We start from the raw sequence: 20,447 nt of genomic DNA, 5'->3' as shown, positions 1-20,447 counted from the left end.
GCTTCATAGAATAATCATTTTTAAAAACTATTTATGTTTATATATTTGAGGTCTGACATTGAAAAACCTGAATTTGGCATTTGCCAAATGACCAAAGAGCGTGTTTTTTTTTATATATATATTTTGTTATTATGTCACTATATCTCATCGATTTTTTATTTTCCAAAAGCTTTTCAAGTAAATCGGGACACGCTTTTGATCATGTTAATTATAAACTACGCATAAAACTTATTCTTTACAGTATGTATAGATAAATTCATATCATTTTTGTCCACCATTGTATAGAATTAGAGAATAGAAAAGTAAAATTAAAAAAAATTGTCAGGAAACAAACATTAAAAATGAAAATAACAATGGCACGTTAACAGAAAATATGAGTATATGGAAAAAAAGGTACTGAAAAAATATTATTTTTTTTTACGGCGAGCAATCACAAAAAATCACAACCAGAAGTCTACAAGAATAATGATCGTCAGACTAATGACGATTAATGCAGCAATATTGGCTTTTAATCATGTAATAATAATTAATTCTATAGTATTATTTTTTAGATCTACTTTTCTTTATATACATAGGAGGTAAAAAATCATCTCAAAAACATTGAAACTTATAGATTTAATCAGTACTCAACAAATATTTAAAAAATTTTAAAGACAAAATTCATAAAAAAAGAAAACAATAATAAACAATACACAAAACGTATGAAAAAATTTAGCATTTTTATATAATTACTTAATAATTCTAAAATATAGCTGCCAAAAACTTTGTTTTCACTTATTTTGAGAAATAATGCTGTTTAAAAATACTGACATTTATTCAAATATTCTATTACTTGAATTAATAATAAAAATCTAAATTTATATTGCAATTACAAATTAAAAACATATCTAAATATTAATTCATCTTAACTTTCTACTACATTTGATTTTAGTTATTTTCCTTAATCTTATCTCATTGAAATTATTATGTCATGTGATCTTTGTAGTTTAATCTATTAAGAAAATATTGTTCAACTCTTGAAAATCTATACAGTAGGACAAGATTGTTGTTTCAATCATTTATACTACCTTTTTAACCGTTTTTTAGGAAATAAATACACAGTTTTTTTCTTTTGTGTACATTGAATAAATGAAAAAAATCGTTTACCTTTCAAGAATTTTTGTAATTCTCAGAAGTTTTTTACATGACTAAGAAAGCTAAGTTCTGGACTCGGATATTGGCTTGATGAAGCTGTGTGTACTCCCACAGCTGCTTGATGTGCTGCAGCATTAACAGCAGCTAAATGGTGATGATGAACATGAGATTGATGGGCTGTTGGATGAGAATTAATAACACTATTATTTGGATGGGGAACTTGAAAGCTCCCTGATGGCGGGGCTCAGGACAGGAGAGGACCCGGATGACCACCAGTTAATACAGAAGATGCTGATACTGCTGTAGCTTGCATATTCGTTACATTATTTTGTTGTTGATTTTGTTGTTGACCACCTAAATAATTACCAAACATTAGTTTTCAATCTAATAAATAGAAAACCAATCAATTAGATTAAATTAACTACATACTGGCATTTTGACTGAGTTCTGCCTTAACTCTTCTTGCAATATGACTACGTGTATGTTTTCTAAGATGATCTTTGCGGTAAAATCCTTTTCCACATTCAGTACATACATGCCTTTTCTCACCCGAGTGTATAACAAAGTGTAAAGTTAATTGTTCCTTTCTCTTAAAAGCTTTTAGGCATACAGTACAAACATACGGTCTTTCTGGATTATGACTTTGTTTATGACGTGTTAGATGATCTTTACGTTTGAGACCAGCTCCACAAATGTCACAGACAAATCGACGCTCAAGTGTATGCCCCAAAAGATGTTGCTCTAAAAGTTCTCGTTCAGGATAAGCCATATGACATTCTGGGCAGCAATATAAAGTTGAGCCATCAAGAGCAGTCGTGAGGCGAATTTCACCAGGTTTAGGTCTAGGTTTTTTCTCTTTAGGTACTTTCTTCTTTTTCTTTTTCTTTGCATTAGGAGACATCATAATATTTGGTGTAGTCGTAGTTGCAACTGCCACAGAAGTGGTATGCGCTTGCATTTCAGACTCTTTCTTAATACTCTCTGCAGAATATTTAAGGATATGATGCAAGCTAAGTGGTAAAGTACTTGCAGGTAAATGGCTGAGATAATCAGCCACTGTGCCAGGAGTTGCTAAAGATTGCCATGCTGCTGGCATTGATGCAGGTGTTTGAGTGTGTGCATGCTGCTGATGATGCTGATGGATGGAATAATCTTGCTGTCCGCCCGTATCATTTATCGTACTAGCAGATTCTCCAGTATTTCTTTGTTGTTCTTCAGATTTTTTCTCTTTTTTATTCTTCTCTTGAAGTAGATTACAAACGTCCTGCAGATAAAAGAAATTATTCGACTAAATTAATTGATTATTTACTGTAAAAATCGTCATAGGGGTCTATTGAAAAAGACAAACCTGGTGATAAGAACGTTTTTCAGGCATCCCTGGTGAATTAGCAGGTCGCTGTGGCACTGATTGTGCTTGAGAGTATGGCACATTTGAGTAATGTGAATGTACATTACTATTGGAATAGGTACTTTTATTATTAATCATTCCCTGACTTTGACCAGTTTGTGCTCCATTCACCTCTGGACGATATTTCCCAACAACCGGCACTCCAATAGGAGGCTGATTGGGGAAATGATTAGCATAGCGAGCACTAGTTCCACTGGAACCATCAGCAGTAAACTGATGGATGCTAGGGATTGTACCAGGAAAATGACTTCCAAACGGTGGGAAATTCATTGCAGATACTCAATGCGACACCTGCAAAAATAAAAAAATTTTATAGTATATTAATATTTAATGCTGATAAGGAAGAATGGATAATATAAATATTTATTTTAGTCTGCAGAAACTTGATAAGTAAATCAATAGAGTCTAAGTAAACATTTGAAATGTTCAGTGAAAAAAATATGAATGATTTATGAATGATAATGCAATCTCACGCAACAACATCTACCATATCTACTCACATAAATATCACCCTCATGTTTTTATAATACACGATCTTTTTCTATTTTACACTTTTTTGATAAAACTTGAATCGATTACATTCTGAATAATACACTCGATGACAAACGGTAGATTTTTGCTTACCGTCTAGCACGCGGTTACTCACTTACTCGCTCACTCATTCGTTTAATTCCAACCCTAAAATATTACTCTCTCTATCTTTCACCAACTATCTCTCTTTTGTTACCAACCCTCTACCGACAATGGCTGTAGATTGGACTTTGTATGCTATCAATACTTCGCGAATTCAATATTTAACATCCATCAGGACACATTTAGCATCAAGGTCAAAAATAAAAAAAGAATTAGCTTTTAATAGATAGTGTGTATCGTAGAATGATACTCAAGAATTTAAGGGAATGATAAATTGAAAATTTTCAGCATACCTCCCGGAGTGAGCTGTTAACGTCTGCTATAGCGTCAGCATCATAGATTCTGTCGAGTAGCTGTACTCCATGCTTGTATTAGTAAGAGTGTTGGCGTTTGGGGCTGCAAGTCGCGAAACAAGACTTACAGCAGCAGTAAGGGTGTTTCATGAACTGATAATAAAAAAATAAAATAATCAGCAAATGTACAATAATGTTGAAGTGTAGAATTATGTTTTGTTTTAAATTGATGGCAATTGCTTTTTTTTTAATTAAATTCTTCAAAAAGAGCATTAATTTCACAAAAAGATGTTGATTACTTGCAGTCGAGTAAGAAGAAACGTATGAGGAACGTACGAAGGAGAAAGAGAGCAGCACCCGGCATCCAAGTGCAATGGTTTTGATAAGTGGACCATTTTTGCAAACACGCGTGCGAAACGAAGAAAATGGCCGTTAAAAAAGCCGGTACATACAATTGGGTGAACGATGATAGATTTGATTGCGAAATATACTCAAACAAAGCACAGTCACCATATCGAATAGCACCCATAAACAGGACAGTATATCTTGTGAGTTGTGAAGCTTACCATTTATATGGCCTTGGTGGGATAATAACATAAAAGGCCTCTCGTGTATTGCACCGCGACACGTATCTGATTTCACCGGCGTGTTTAAATTTAAAAAATAGTACGATATTTATATAAAAAAAAAGAGTAAAATAACGACCTCCGTGACCGTTGACACCTGTCTCTTGAGTCCCCACCCCACTGTCCGCCCTCTACTGCGCCAGCCTCTTAACTATTTTTTCTCTGGCACTCTGCGGCCCCCGCGAGCATCGCCGCCCTACCCTCCTCATCATTCCTATTTCCAGTTCCCGCCGTCCCACAGTCCGCGTTTACCCATGTCGCTCCCCTATCGACGATGTGCGAACGGCGAAAATACCCGAATCTCTTCGTTCGGCCCGCTATGCATTCACCCAGGGGGAGGGAAGCCAACCCGCCTATATTATAACTCGAAATCGCGAGTTTTCTCCTTCGGTTCCTTTACGTTTTAAATGTCCCACATACTTAACACCTACTTATTTTTATTGCTTTACCATTTTTATAATATTCCACCTGTATTTTCATCCCTTTTTACACTTTTCTCATCAACATATTATATCTTAATTATATTACATTGTTTTATGCATTATTAATGTCTATTTATTACACAAATATATGCTTATATTCAATCATTTTTATATTAAATTTTTTGTTTATTTAATAATTTCCAATATTTATGTAAGTAACAATGAAAATGACTTACAAACAAATTATAAGATCTACTATAATAATATTCATATAATATTAATAATTATAGTAAAATAACTATTTGTATCATATTTTTTTGTTTATTTTTATAGTTTTTTGTAATTTTTTTCTGGTTTTCCTATACAACTATACCCACTGCCATTACTGTAATTTTTGTAAGAAATAAAAAGATGTCAATCTCAATTAAGGATATATAAACAAAATTCGCTCTCTTTGATAAATTCTAAGTGTAAATTCTAGCCGTTTATATAAAGTTTATTTTTAATAATATATTTTTTAACGTTATTTCGTAATTTCAAGACAATCTCTCACTTCCGCCACCCGATTTGATTCATTTTATGAATATGGCTAGTATTAATATTTTTTTATATATAATTATTGTTATTATTATCATCATTGTTATAATCATTATTAATATTAATTATTATTACTACCACAATTATGATTACAATTGTTTATTATAATTACAATAATTGCAATTGTTTTATTTGATATCTTTTTTTTCATTTAAATGATGTTTATTCTATGGACCAATATTTTATTATTTTACATTAAAATTCATGTCAGCAATATAATCAGTAACACTGAACTAATAGAAAAAAGATTAAAAGAAGCCTAACGTATATAACAAATGCATTAAGTTATAATTATTACTTGAATAGAAATTATTATAAATTGCCCCATGAATCTAATGATTATGCTTGTAGTTTATCTTTATTTTTATTAAATTATTAGTAACTAATTTTTAATAAAATGAATTAATTCATTAATTAATTAATAATACATGACTTTTTATTAAAAATAAAAAGCCACTGGAAGAATATTACCATACAACATCATAAATAACATTTTTTTTAATAATATAATTTATATGATTACATTTAATCGAATAATGGAAAAAGGATCAATGTCTTTTTGTTTAAATATCAAACTAAAATTTTCTTCCTTTCCATTCAAAAATAAATGTTCAGTCACAGATCTGTAAAGTTATCAAAAAAATCCTTTCATTACCTCATTTAACGAGGAATTCAATATGCATGATATTATTATTTTTTTTAATCATCTATGTACAGTATATTATTTATGTTGAAAAAAGAATATTTTTTACGTATTTCATTAATCACGTGCAAGATATGATACTGTTTGGCGTCAGACCACGTCAAAAAGATGGTGAGTCAATAAGAGGTGTACAATGTGACGCCGGCGAAAGTGGAGTCGTCAGATCAAATTACGCACACTATAACGCGTACGCATGTACGAAAATACATATTTTCGTGCTGAAAACACACTTTATCAATCGTTGAACTGCGTGTCTGAGAGCACCTAGCGGAAACGCTTCTTATCGCATTTTAATTCAACAGCCATTTAATATTTTTGTATTTTTTTTTCGTACCCATTTTTCATATTGTTTTCTTTAGTTGTTATTATTATATTATAATTATAATTATTAATATTAATCTATATAAACTTTACGATGTAAGAAGAATACCGAAGATTAGTTATTTTTTACGTGAATTATTAAATCGTAAAACATGATCTCGTTTCAATCATCCCGAACAGGTGATAAATAATCAATTCTCTACGCGGCTCGTCCTTTAGCCTTTTCGCGATTATATCGAAAAAACCGTCCAGTATCGCTCTGGACGGTCAATTGCTGCTAATGTTGTTGCTGTTGCTGTTGTTGTTGCTGCTGCTGCTGTTGTTGTTGTTGCTGTTGATGATGTAATATTGCCATTGCACCAGTCTCGGCAGCAGTTGGTAAAACTACAGTAGATTGTTCAGTGACTGCAATCTGGTGGATTTGTGCTTGAGAACCTTGCCCAATGTTACCCACTTGTATTTGTATTTGTTGAAGTTCAGGTACAGCATCTTGTTGCTGTATATCACCTTGTTGATTTGTCTGTGATTGTTGTTGATCATTGTTTTGTTGATTTTGAGTATTATCAACATTACTTAATGGATCTTCTTTCGCTCGTTTTGCTAAATGTGATCTTGCATGCTTTCGCAAGTGATCTTTGCGGTAAAAGGCTTTTCCACATTCACTACACACTTCCGTTTTTTGGCCAGAATGTATTACAAAATGAAGATTTAAATGCTCTTTTCGTTTGAATCCTTTCATACAAACGGAGCAAATATATGGTCGATCCGGGTTATGTCCAAGTTTATGACGCTCAAGATGTTCTTTTCTCTTTAAACCAGCACCACAAATGTCACAAATAAATCTTCTTTCAATTTTATGACCAATTAAATGTTGCTCAAGAAGTTCTTTTTCAGGATACGCCATGTTACATTGAGGACAACAGAATAATGTTGTACCATCTAATGCAGTGACAATGCTAACTTGACCTGGCTTTGGCTTCTTGGGCTTTGGTGGCTTTTTCTTGTACTTCTTCTTTCTTTTAGGTTTTGTACCAGGCTCCTGCTCCTCATTAACATCCGGAATAATTTCTGTCTCACCTCCAGCTACTGTGATTTGTACAGCTTGTTCTCCCTGGGGTGTACTACCAGATGCATCCATCCCATCAGAACCCAGAGGACTAGACTCGATAGTTGATTCACGTTTTATTGTTTCTGCAGAAAACCTCAGGAAATGATGTAAGCTAAGTGGCGGCATTTTAGAAAGATAATCTACTACTGTAGATCCTGGAGGTACAACACTTTGCCATCCTGCAGGCATAGATGTAACAAGTTCTTCATGAAGTGGATTGACTGATCCTCCTTTGGCAGTTCCACGTTTAATTAATGCAACTGGTGTTGTTCCTTCTTTAATGTCCTCTTTAGAATCTTCAACAGCCTCTCGAAGTATCAAATCTTGTGGAATCTGAGCGACAACTGTAAGTCCCTCGGGCGCTCCAGGAAGTTGTACAGTTTGCTGGATTGTTTGCTGTGCTGTACTTGTTACCACAGTTGATGTACTTTGTGTTGTTTGATCCGACCTATTGAAAAATCATTTTTTTTTTCTCTCTTTCTCTTCATTACTATCTATTAATTTACTAAAACTTATCAATACTTACGTTTGTGTAGTAGCCACAGTATTCTGTGGTTGAACTTGAATCTGCACCCCATCAGCTCCTTGTTGACTGTAAGCAACAGTTAACACTGTTGCAGCACCTTGAGATAATTGTCCAAATGATATTGGTGCTATATGGTACTTGGGTTGATCTGCGCTATTACCACTTTGAGAAACACTTGGATTAACCACTTGAATTTGGACGGTCTGCTGCTGTTGAGTACCATCTTTACCAGGTACTGTAATGGGTAGCGTGATAATTTGTTGATGTTGGTTATTGCTCCCTTGAGCCGTTGCTACTGCAAATCCATTGGGATCAACTGGCCTTAAGTAGTGAACTCCACCTTCACCTCCTGATAGAACACCAACCACTTGACCGCCTGTGGTCAAGTTTTGTGCAAACTTGGTAGCAAATTGATGAACTGTTCCAGTTGGCAAGGAACCAGTGGTGAAACCCGGAAAGGGTGTAAAATTCATCCTGGTTTCCTTAGTAAGCTATCTGTAAAGAAGAATTGATGATCTTTATTAAATGTTCCATAAGGAATTTTGGCATTGAAAAAGTTGACAAACTTTATCTTGAGTATCGTTCCCCCCCAACATGCATATGTTTTTATTTATTTTCCATCTCTCTGTATCATTACATTGGAAGGGGCTCAGTAGGGTAGTCGCAAACGCAACCCCCCTCCGTCCTCTGTCATCCTCCTCCTCTTATTCTTGTACTCCCCCGCCAACACTGTCGCCGTTTCCCCCTCGACGGACAGGAGTTGAGGGCAGGGAGAGTATTCGGCAAAGTAATTTAGGATCGAGATATAATAGAGAGAGAGAGAGAGAGAGAAAGAAACAGAACATCAACCCCACTCCATCAGAGGCCAACATTGGCCTTTGACAGGGGGTAGGGGGTAGAAGTCGCAATGATACTAACACGTGGATGAGAGATAGGGTGGGAGCATTTAATCGCAAGAAGTGTGGGAGACGTGAGGGTCTTTAGGTGGGAATCAAGGTTGCTTATCGCCAACTTGAGAGTTCTCCATTGATGAAGCTCTGGTTACCACCTAGTTGCTCAAGAGTACTGGGTTATGTTCGATTAACGCAGTGTTACTTGATTTGTCGTTACATGTGATGTGCAATTAGTGATCATTATACTTAATAATTTGCTTTGAAGAATAAAAAAGAGGACGGAAGGAAGGAAGGAAGGGTGTAGAGTTAAAGTGGTGGCGGAACTACGGGTAGGGGCATGCCAAGAAAGAAGGGATACTACTCCCATGCGATACCGAGAATGAGAAGGGAGAGGGAGAAATGTCCGAAGCCAAGAACAGTAGTAACCTAGTGTAAATTCACTCGCACGCCCTTGGAGTTGAGTCCTCGAGGTTGCCAAAGTACATCTGTGGGAGTCAACTGTGGCCGCACGCTCGTTGCATCGTGCTGAGGTTCACTAATAACGAGATAAACGTCACAGACGAGAAAATTCACAATTATAACGCGTTGTACAATAGTTTAACTACACTTGACAATAGTAGACGTTATTGTCTACTAAAACTGAGACTTTAACGAGATCTACCTTGACGAAATACTCGACATGCCATCAGACTATTACATCTATTAATTGATTTTTCACGATTTTCACTTCTTTACCTTTTACGATCAACGACGTTTCACGTAGACGTTGACCAGAAATCTACTGCAAGTGACTATAGTCACGCCGTGACGTAATAACGAACGGAGCGGAACAACTGCGCAGTACAATGCAAGACTAATATTTACTTTAAATAAAAAAAAATATCTTCAAATAATGAATATAGTCTACTATTTGTTGTTTACCTGTTTGCAGTTAGAATAGTTTAATATGTATTAACCCATTATGATAGCTTTTATATAGGAGATTAAAATAGCATAATTTGCATAGAAGACAAACGGGCGTTGGCTCCAATTGAGGTCTTGTTACATGAACATTTACACGTCAGCAAAGCCGCCATTTTGAGAAAGATCGAGTGTCTGGAGAAATTATATCCAGCAAAGATATTGAATGTTCTTGTACCAAGTTTAAAGTACAAGTAAGGGTAATAGATACATACCTACTTTCTGAACTCTGAATCATTGATGAATAATTTATGTAGCGATGCATTAGTCAAGTCATGTGAATGCCCGAGTCAGTGAGCGTGAAAGGGATGAAGTTGTAGAAAGTCTGGCGCAACTTGTGGTGAAAAAATAGATAAGAATGAAAGATCTTTTAATGAATCGGCTGATTGCATTCGCAAGCAGTGAAGCATTTGTTTACACCCCCACCTAGAAGTGGCAAAGGAGGAGATGTGCAGAGGCATCAAAAGCAACACAAGGTGGGAAGAAAACAGAGTGGAGCGAGAGATGTTACGGAGGGGCCTCCGGGACCTCCACGGTGGGCATCCACCACCACGCAATTTCCAACCCCACCAGCCTCTCAACCACTGTCCGCACCTCCAACCACCCCACCAAAGGCTCAAGCCAGACCGTAGAGTCACGACGAGGTTCCCGCGACGATTTTAGTGTCTTGGGGTGAGTGCTCGGTGGCCACTGTTTCGCGGTTCGACGTAACGCGGGCGAACTTTGTGCATGCACGAATACACCATCGAAACGTACTTATTTCCGGTAACACTTGTGGCTATCAATTTACGTCGGACAAGTTTCGAGAGAAAGCAGCGATAGCATAAAAAGATATAAACCTTACACTTACTTGTAGAATAAAACGCCAACTCCTTGACGTTTTATATCTTTATATTCACTTTACAGACAGCTGATGTGGATTATGAAAACGACGACTTGATTGTCTGCTTGATCTAACTAGAATAAACGCACGACAACTGGCACACCTGAGAAAACGAATGAACCAAACCGCTCACTCAAAACAGTTTACCGTTGCCGTTATTCGGTTACTTCCCAAGTGTTGCTGCTTTACAACCTGGCACTGCCTCGAACGTCGACGCTCTGGCATTCGTGCTCTCGATTCACTTCAAGCCGACTTTCTCATTTCTATGAGCACAGAATTACCGACCACAACACTCACTGCCGACGCTTGTTTGTTTCGTTTACTCCTTGAACGATACTATACTTATAACAAACTATATACCTCCTTTCATAACCTCTTACGCATTAACATATTTGTATTCTTCCTTATTTTTATGGAATTTTACGGAAAATTACTCCAAAAACGCTGTAAATTAATTAAGACCATCATCACTAACTGTACACTGTTTATGATGTGTGCATGTAGTGTGCGTCTTGTCGCGTTTACGTGGCTGTATCATTGTGTACCTGTTTTCATAACAACCAATCATAAATAGCTGTAAAGTACGAAAAATCCCCACTAGTAGTGCTACTTGTATCATACTTAAAAGCGCGAAATTTAAAAAATATGACTGATGATTACATTCTAGAATTTATACTTGGGATGGATTCAATCTATCTGTACCTAAAATAACTTTCACCTATTATAATTAAGCTAAAAATAAATAATAAATTAAACAATAACGATATAACAACAATGATATTATTCATTGATTTACAAATTATTTTATTAATTAAAAGGTAGATTTATTACAAACTATGCATGATCAAATCGTAAGCCTTAAAGTAATTTTAAAGTCTTAATATTCACCAAAATTTATTTGTTACAAAATATGATTAAAATTGAAAAAAAATGGAAATGAATATTTTATCTAAATATATCAAAGATGATTGAAAGTAGTTCGTCTTTGCATTCTTTCCATATAAAGAGTGTATAATAATTTGTTATTTTCATAATAGTAAGGGTTGTCATTAATGCCTAACTCAGGCCTATATTCATGTACAAAATCCTTTTGACTGTGATTATATCCTTCAGACGATGATGAGCCAGGTGATGGTTCAGAATTATTGGAAGATGGACAATTTTTATCATTCCATTCAAATTCTACTGAATTATTTGTGGAATCTCGTAATCCGGACCAGCCATTTAGATGTAGATTATTTATCCTTTTACTTAGAGGAGTAAATTCACTGCTTTCTTCTTCCATGCTCCTTAATCTTTTCCTATGAAATAAAAAATAAAATCGTTGTTATTAATATATTCCACTATTTCTATTTTCGAAGGTTATATATTTACATGAATAAGCTCTATTGATGAAAATATGAAGAAACTAACCTGCTTGATTGAGTCATTTTAAGAATAATTTTTTTAGCAAACTCTCTCGACAGATTAACTATTATTCCTTCTTTAATGTCATTTTATTATAAAATTTGTTTTGTGAGACAACGAATGACTAGCTTTATTTATTTTGTTGTTGTTACAATAGTAGATTACCAATGAAGAAGATACGACGCTTTGTTCATATTAATGTTGAAACTTTTCTTACTTGATTTAATTAAATTATCCAATATATTACTAAACTCATCTCAAGGAAGATATCAAATTATTAACAAAATATGTGTTCATATGTGTTGTGATCATGATTTTACTAGAATTTAATATAAAACTTGTCTGTCAAGGTGTAAATTTTGCTGTACGTTTACTTTGTGACGTAAAGAACGAACTATCTTAGATTCCACCAGATAGCATTACTGGTCTTGAAATTGTTCATTCATTGTTCGATAAAATAAAAAAAATCCGTTCAAAGTCGTAATATAACTCATTACCATCAGCTGGTGTAATTTTTCAGCATTTACCTACTTCTCTACATGTGTAACTCACGTAGAAGATTTCGCTGTTATTCAAAGTCTGTAAAAAAGATGTACTTATGAAAACAGCATCCGCATGAGAAGAATGCATAAACGTCAGTTGTTATCCTTGGCTTGAATTTCCAAGAATTTGATGGCGTGTAGCTATTGACCAGACATATTTTATTTCAATTACATACTTGAAGGCAATGAATTCATAGATGCGTCAGAAATGATCATACGTCAGTGATTCAGATGTATTTTACATTGGAGAAGGCCTTATTCATCCATCCAAATGAAATGACTTTCTATAAATTAGAAAAGATTCATAAGCATTCAATAGAAGAACTTAAATACTAATTAAAGAAATATCACTAAACACTTAAAAGAGTAATGAGACTAATTGAGATAATGGTAAAAGTTTTCGAGAGTCTGATTAAATTCTGTTTAATCGTAAAATGTAAGGATAGCACAATTAGCAACGCAGCTGCCTAGAATCTTTCAATATTTTACTATTTTAATATTACTAATTAATTTTTCATAACTTTACAAAATAGCTCTTGTAATTTACATTATTACTATGATCAGTTGTTTCTAATGAAAATGTCCTTCATTATTATTTTTAAAATCAGATGACACTTTATGTTTTTAAAGAAATCCATTTTTTTGAGCGAAATTAATATTCAAGCGTGCTGATTCTTCTTGCACTAATTACCTAAAAAATTTTTGGAGTTTAAATCACCCATTGTAGGCTACTAGCAGAAATTTAAAGTGGTTGGAACATTAAACATTCTATAGCTTATCTAGCTTTTTTGGAGTCAGCAAGTTGAAGTTCGAAAAGCATGATAGCATGTAATAAGAATCTCTACATAAATCCATGAAATCTTGAAAATGATGTAAAACTCGTCAAGTTTCATTAATGCCAATTTCTAATTCAATTGTTGAGAGTTTATTTTAAATACAAATACATAATTTAAGTCACTTCATTAACAGACCCAAATACCATAACTCTTGATGACTGCCTTTCCTAGAAAACATAAAACTATGCCTGTCGCAACGACTGTTTTACTTTGATAATTAAAATGAGTTTAGATAAATAAAATATATGATAAATAATCTCATTTAAGTAATACTTTTTGGAACTTTTTATCTACATTTAAAAAACCCATCAATGGAACACCTAGTACAGTCTAAACTCTTCAATGATTGTAAGAGTAGAGTCAAAATATTTTATTCATTAAGTTTTACTAAAACAAGAAAAAACATTATCATTTAAAACAAATATATAAACTGAGAAAATGTAAGATTATTATCTCTTTCCAAAATTCAATGTTGTTTTTCTAAGGAATAAATTCTCGTCCTCAATAATCATGTCAAAAAGGTCAAAGCGTATGATAAATGAAAAATAATTTTATTCAAACTTCAAAAAACCCGAATTGATAATCCAGTAACGCTTATCTTTCATTTACTGTCAAGAATACCATTAAATGATATTTATATGAACGAATGATAAATTATATTTATGTGAAATTAATGAATATTATTTTTTACCGGTATGGAAATATCGAGTTTGTTAACGTATGACCTTGATTTACATTGCTGTGAAAATATTCCGTCTTTTGAGTCCACAATTTTACTTACTGACTCGTGTGAAACCAAGTCACAATGTTAATGAGCATGATTTTCTCTCCTATACATAAATGTGCTATCATTTGAATCAAAATATACTAAATTCCATAGTGACCCAGAAATAAACGTACATTTTTTGGAGGAATAATTATCGTATTAATGTTGTGTAACATAACGGGTTATATTGAACTGTTCCTATTGGAAGAATGGCTATGTATACGTACCTTGTTAATTTTATTTCGTTCGAATATGGTGAGGACAAGTCGACAAGAAATAGTCGGTCAGTTAACCAGGGGATTACTGTGTATCAAAACATAACGGGGATCATGATAAATGGCAAACTAGCTCTATTTTATTTTTGAGCCTTTCGAAATCTAATTTTCCATGTATTTTAAAAAAAAACTTTCATGCTTCATGTTTGCTTTCTCCTCCTTATCGCTTAGAATACTTACAGAGTTGTTGATTAGCTGCTTTTATCTGTTGATTAAGAAAAAAAATGCAATGGAATTCAGTACATTCAAGTATTTTTAATAACATTAAAAACATGTATACATTACTTACATAAACAAGGCCAAATTGGAGTACATAATGCTAAAATGACCATGGCACATCTGTTCTGCTTTTTTGTTACCTCGACACCAACCTTGACACTCCTCATCTTTTACGATCCATCTACGGTGCAGTTAAATGCGTAATCTATCCCAAATTTAGCTCTTTGATGAGATAATTGGAACTGACCACCTTTAGAATCTTTTTCAATACGAAGCTAATGCATTCGAAAAGCATTCCATTAGTGATACACGCAGGATTGGTAAGCATCCAAGACGTACTTCATTATTAATAGATACGTCAATAAAGATTTTGTATTTTTTGGGCGTAGCCAATACATAGCTGCAACTCTTTGGCGTCGTCTGCGCTTAAGTTAGGTCGTTCAACTTTCGACCTACACGACATTGAACTTGGCCAATCGATTCGAAGAAAAGCGTAAGCTACAAGGTCACATTCTTGAATTTAAATATAAGACTTTAATCTATTACTTAATATTTCTTCATTTGTTTTACCTTAATAATCTTATAAGATGCATTGGAATGCATTTAATGTAAAAATAATGTCACGAATTGGTACAATTAAACCATACATCGAAGATGTCAGGTATAAGAATAGCCAAAGGTTTCTCAGTATAATGCTACGTTAACATGACAAACCTTGTATTGTCCTCGAGATAGTGATACTTGCAAGCCTCGACCTTGACAAGTCAACTAAACATTGCAAATTTTACTTGCAAGTTTGGTTGTGTCATTGGCATAATAATTGATTAATTAACAAGCTTATTATTCTCTCATTCTCGGCTAGTCTCTTCAAATACTTTACTGGAATGAAATTACAAACATTTAGCAATTTGTATACTTTTCTTGCAATTGTGAGCATTTTTAAAGAGACTTGGAATGTGATTTAATAAACTCAAAGTAAGTAAAAATGACTTATTACAGCGAAACCCCAGTGAGTCAGTAGTTTCACAAAAGAGGGGAAGCAAAAATTCATGTGTATTCATTATCATCAGATAATTTCGAAGCAGTATAACTGACTATTTTTTCTCAACGTCTGACGGTGAGTCAGTCTGGAAATGCTATAGTTATAATCAACGCGTAGTATATTTCTAGGAGTCATTGCCTGGGTTTTATGTCTTTGTCTTTTCTTCTTTTGCATACTTTTCCAACAGCTTATCCTTCTCTCTTCAGCCATATCGTACAGTTCGAAGCGGTATTTGGGGAACTAGTCGGTTGCTGAGGAATCAGCCAATCACAGCGCGGCTCACGTTTTATGCCCATATATGGCAAGAGCCGGTGAAAATGTTGTTGGTGGGGATAAGGAAGCTTGGACGAGTCTACTTCACAAACGAGGGGAGATAGGAAGATTATTGATGCCATACTTATTGATAATTAAGCTAAATGAGTCATCGAAGGCTATCAAAATTAATTGTTTTTCACATTAAAAGATGATGTCAACATATTTCGTAATGTTTTTTGTTAATTTTAGGGCATTTTAAATGTTTTTTTAAATCCTGGAATGCCGGCATTCAATTGCCGACCATACCCTTTCAGGACAAGTCCATAAGGAGCCCGGTCTGCGATTTAATTCATGTTACTCACTACTCTATTGGCGTTGTCGCTCCAGTCACGACTCTCGCTTCGTCCTGTCACAAGTGTAGTTCTTTCAGGCTTACATCAACTCTAATCACTGAAATTCTTGGAGATAATAATCTCTTCTTTTTCAACTACATTAAGGTGAGTAATACAAACATTTGTTGACCGTGATATACTTTTATTTAAGCCATGTGTCTACTAATATTGCCTAATAATTCAATTCTAACCAAACTGACGAAGCCGGCAGCCCTCTAACCGCCGCCATCATACCAGGGCGTTGCTACCCATGTGCTTATTTTATTTTACTTAATCTCGAGGAATTATTTTTTTCTAGCATGATGAATGAGGCATGCAAATTATTGATTTTCATATTTTTTTGTAGAGTCGTGACAGGTTGCTGTACGACAAGTGGTGATTCTGCTTAAAAGTGGTTCTGACGTTAACAGGATCTATAATTAAACTTGGCTTGGGTCTATAGTTCCGTATTTCGACTAATTTTAGTACCCTTCAACCAGTTTGTTCTTGAGTTGAGCTTATCGATGAAAGAGAAACCTAAAAAATATCAATAATTCTTATCTCGATGTCTTAATTTTATTTGAAATTAACCCAAAAACAGATATTGCAATTAACATAGTAATTATGAAAAACTTTTAAGAAATCATTATTTTAATATCATTTTAAACACTTATTTAAAATTATTTTAATGATTGCCGATGGGTCAAGTTAATTGTCGAAAGAATCGATGTATAGTAAATGTATTGGGGGGAAGCGTTGCGGTAGCAATATCATTACGATAGAGATGCATCAGCGTCGCGACGAGGTGGGGTTAGGTGGGGGCAATCCCTTCGTGATAGTCAGTTGCCATATATGGTAAAGAGAGCCAGGATTGGTTGAGGGTGTCCTGCCCTTCTTGGCGGAAACGCTTATGGTGGGAGTCTGTGCTATCTCGTTTATATAAAACAGTTCACCGGTCATTGCAGCTACATTCTGTGTTCGCTGGTTGATACCTTCGAAACTTTGTGATACCCAGTCCAAAGTGTAATTTACTTACTCACTATTAAAGTGTATATATATTTTTTATTCAATACTAATGTAAGTTTTTACTACTTTATTAATCAATTGATTAATGTTTTAAAATATTTAAATTATTTTAGTGCTTCAATTCCATAAAATGTGCCTGAAATTTTTATAATAGTGTGACCTAAAATGATTTATGAACGTGTTGGATTTAATTTATGCTTTATTATTTGTGTTGAAACATTTTAATTTGCCGTGGGTATGATTGAAAACGCAAAGTGGGCAGGTTACGCCGGTATGCCGGTTACATTATCCACGGAAGTCGGTTAATAGCACTCAGTGTAAAAGGTTTTACATAAAAAAAGTCGCTAAATAGTTAAATCGATTTGTTTCTTGATGTAGTTATTTCATGTTTAGTATTCCAGTGGTTTAGGTTGTGGTTAAAATTTTTCCTTTTCACAAAGAGTAGATAACTCGGGGTTGGGTGGGGCTGGGTGCGGTTTTCTGAGTGGTAAGGTAGGGTTTGTATCGCGACAACGACTCCGGTCGATCTGACGTGGCATTTCATTTTCTTGATAAATATTCGAAAATTTAACGACAAAAATATGTAAAAAAAAAAAATTGAATAATGAATCATCACTAAGTAACTTCATAATACTAAAACTTTTAAGAGATCGTTGAACTCATCATCATTATTTTAATTCATTAAAATGTCATGTAGAGTTTGAAATAGTCGAGTTAACATTTTGTTCATTTTTAATTTTCAGATAAAATAATAATAAACGAAAATGTGTGACGAAGAAGTTGCTGCATTGGTTGTTGACAATGGATCTGGTATGTGCAAAGCCGGATTCGCCGGTGATGACGCACCGCGTGCTGTATTCCCCTCAATTGTGGGAAGACCCCGACATCAGGGTGTGATGGTTGGTATGGGACAGAAAGACTCATACGTTGGGGATGAAGCACAATCAAAGAGAGGTATTCTTACTCTCAAATACCCCATTGAGCACGGAATCGTCACCAACTGGGATGATATGGAAAAGATTTGGCATCACACTTTCTACAATGAACTTCGAGTTGCACCCGAAGAACATCCTGTGCTACTTACTGAGGCTCCCCTCAATCCCAAGGCTAACCGTGAGAAGATGACGCAGATAATGTTCGAGACTTTCAACACGCCTGCCATGTACGTAGCCATCCAAGCCGTGCTTTCTCTGTACGCTTCTGGTCGTACTACCGGTATCGTGCTCGATTCCGGAGATGGTGTTTCTCACACTGTTCCAATCTACGAAGGATATGCTTTGCCTCATGCTATTCTTCGTCTTGACTTGGCTGGTCGTGATCTCACAGATTATCTTATGAAAATCCTTACTGAAAGAGGATACTCATTCACCACCACTGCTGAGCGTGAAATCGTTCGTGATATTAAGGAAAAACTTTGCTATGTTGCTCTTGACTTTGAACAGGAAATGGCTACAGCAGCTTCTTCATCTAGCTTGGAAAAGAGCTACGAACTTCCTGATGGACAGGTAAAATTAATTCTAGACTATTAATTGAGTACTTAGAAATTTTCTTTTGCTCTAAATTCATTTAATCAGTATGTTTAAAATTTAATAATAATAATGAATGATTATTTCAGGTAATCACCATTGGTAATGAACGATTCCGTTGCCCTGAGGCTCTCTTCCAACCAAGCTTCTTGGGTATGGAAGCCTGTGGTATCCATGAGACTACATACAACTCAATCATGAAGTGTGACGTCGATATTCGTAAAGATCTCTACGCCAACACCGTTCTTTCTGGAGGTACCACCATGTATCCTGGTATTGCTGACAGAATGCAAAAGGAAATTACTGCTCTTGCTCCATCAACCATGAAAATTAAGATCATTGCTCCACCTGAGAGAAAATACTCCGTATGGATTGGAGGTTCTATTCTTGCTTCATTGTCTACCTTCCAACAGATGTGGATCTCCAAACAAGAATACGACGAATCAGGTCCATCAATTGTCCACAGGAAGTGCTTCTAAGCGTATTAATTTGCAATGCACTTTTGCATTTCCTTTTAACATCAACTTATTACATATTGTCATCAGTTATCATTTTTTTGATTCCCTGATCAACATTGTTGGTCAAGTTCCGGAGGAGAGAGAGAGTGAGAAAGCGAGAGAAAGAGTTTTCATTTATTCTCTTTTTTATTATTTTCCTCTTTATCACCTCGTTGCATTATTTTTATTATTTTTCTTAAGATTTATTTATGTAAAGCTTTCATCTATTCCTACTACCTCCTGCCCTTGACTACGCAATTTTTTTTTAGTGCTGTCGAGTTTGAATATGAGGTGAAGATCCTTGACTTTTATAAAACATTGTATTTCATTCCATAAGACTTACCTCGGATTCGAGAGTACTTCATTCCTAGCGATCACAGGGCCTGAAGTTACGATATTCTAATTATTGTTAATCCCTTTTTAATAATGCGTGTAATTAATATAAATTAGTATTATTAAATAATTAAAGCACTGATACAAAAAAAAAATACCAACAAGTAGATTTTTTATCCAGTGCAAACATTCCAAAAAAAATCTTATTTAGTCGCTCAAATTAATAATAAATTGAGGTGAAAGAGGAAGTAATTTGAAGATGGTAAAATAAAAGCTCTTCGGATAAATAAGTAAACAATAATCGACTCGAATGTTTTGTCGTGATTGATAAAAATTTTTTGACATTTTAGCCATTTCTCTAGCATTTGATCCTCTCGTTAAATTTTTCATTTTGCTAATGGAAAGTTTTTCATTATGCTAATGAAAAATTGTTCTCCCCACCTCCCCCTCGAAAACAAAAATTGTACTGAACATAAACCATTGATATAGTCATTAATTAAAAATGTAATACAACTTTTCGCATTTTTCCGGAGTTACAATGTAGATTTTTTACCGTTCAATGTCAATGAATATCGTATCCTAAGAGTTGTCTCGTGAACCTATAATAATTATTATAAGGATTAGGTTTATATTTTCAATTCAATAAAATTATTTTCAACGAATTGTCATCGATGTGATTGCAATTGTCTATTTATTCCATTCACAATTTTTTTTATAATAAAATGTCTACAATAAACGATCTTCTGTAGCAATTTGGAGTCTTTTTATTTCATCAGCGCCACCTTTTTATATAAATATCCAACTAAATTGTTACAAATATACAAGCTATATATATATATGTATCA

The 20,447-nt window shown here is 34.4% G+C and overlaps 4 protein-coding genes across 12 annotated transcripts; 1 reads left to right on the top strand and 3 right to left on the bottom strand.

Moving 5' to 3' along the window:
- Positions 1-735: 735 nt before the first annotated feature.
- LOC118068447 (zinc finger protein 615-like) lies at positions 736-4,202 on the bottom strand. Of its 5 annotated transcripts, none has more exons than XM_035085863.1 (5): positions 4,035-4,202; positions 3,469-3,621; positions 2,483-2,833; positions 1,564-2,422; positions 736-1,488 (listed from the first exon to the last, which is right to left on the bottom strand). In XM_035085863.1, the coding sequence occupies exons 3-5, from the start codon at positions 2,810-2,812 to the stop codon at positions 1,379-1,381; spliced, it is 1,299 nt and encodes a 432-aa protein (XP_034941754.1). In that variant the 5' UTR covers positions 2,813-2,833; positions 3,469-3,621; positions 4,035-4,202; the 3' UTR covers positions 736-1,378. The 5 variants fall into 5 exon arrangements, with proteins under 5 accessions (XP_034941754.1, XP_034941756.1, XP_034941755.1 ...); XM_035085867.1 differs by having other exon boundaries at positions 737-1,488; positions 1,564-2,398; XM_035085865.1 differs by lacking the exon at positions 3,469-3,621.
- Positions 4,203-4,849: 647 nt separating this feature from the next.
- On the bottom strand, positions 4,850-11,027 carry LOC118068328 (zinc finger protein 384-like). 4 transcript variants are annotated; one of them, XM_035085634.1, is made up of 3 exons: positions 10,469-11,027; positions 7,772-8,266; positions 4,850-7,693 (listed from the first exon to the last, which is right to left on the bottom strand). In XM_035085634.1, the coding sequence occupies exons 2-3, from the start codon at positions 8,242-8,244 to the stop codon at positions 6,415-6,417; spliced, it is 1,752 nt and encodes a 583-aa protein (XP_034941525.1). In that variant the 5' UTR covers positions 8,245-8,266; positions 10,469-11,027; the 3' UTR covers positions 4,850-6,414. The 4 variants fall into 4 exon arrangements, with proteins under 4 accessions (XP_034941525.1, XP_034941521.1, XP_034941523.1 ...); XM_035085630.1 differs by having other exon boundaries at positions 10,475-11,027; XM_035085632.1 differs by lacking the exon at positions 10,469-11,027 and adding an exon at positions 9,400-9,498.
- A 273-nt stretch (positions 11,028-11,300) lies between these two features.
- On the bottom strand, positions 11,301-12,024 carry LOC118068329 (uncharacterized). The gene is made up of 2 exons (XM_035085635.1): positions 11,921-12,024; positions 11,301-11,808 (listed from the first exon to the last, which is right to left on the bottom strand). The coding sequence occupies exons 1-2, from the start codon at positions 11,935-11,937 to the stop codon at positions 11,466-11,468; spliced, it is 360 nt and encodes a 119-aa protein (XP_034941526.1). The 5' UTR covers positions 11,938-12,024; the 3' UTR covers positions 11,301-11,465.
- Positions 12,025-16,190: 4,166 nt separating this feature from the next.
- Positions 16,191-20,264, top strand: LOC118068711 (actin-5C). Of its 2 annotated transcripts, none has more exons than XM_035086343.1 (3): positions 16,191-16,346; positions 17,990-18,751; positions 18,862-20,264. In XM_035086343.1, exons 2-3 carry the CDS (start codon positions 18,011-18,013, stop codon positions 19,249-19,251), a joined length of 1,131 nt encoding a protein of 376 aa, XP_034942234.1. In that variant the 5' UTR covers positions 16,191-16,346; positions 17,990-18,010; the 3' UTR covers positions 19,252-20,264. The 2 variants fall into 2 exon arrangements, with proteins under 2 accessions (XP_034942234.1, XP_034942235.1); XM_035086344.1 differs by lacking the exon at positions 16,191-16,346 and adding an exon at positions 17,154-17,297.
- Positions 20,265-20,447: the final 183 nt, after the last annotated feature.

The sequence above is a fragment of the Chelonus insularis genome, unplaced genomic scaffold, assembly GCF_013357705.1.
Source record: "Chelonus insularis isolate UGA/USDA-ARS -01 unplaced genomic scaffold, ASM1335770v1 contig_3_pilon, whole genome shotgun sequence".
Classification (NCBI taxonomy): domain Eukaryota; kingdom Metazoa; phylum Arthropoda; class Insecta; order Hymenoptera; family Braconidae; genus Chelonus; species Chelonus insularis.
This window is presented reverse-complemented; position numbering and strand designations above follow the sequence as displayed.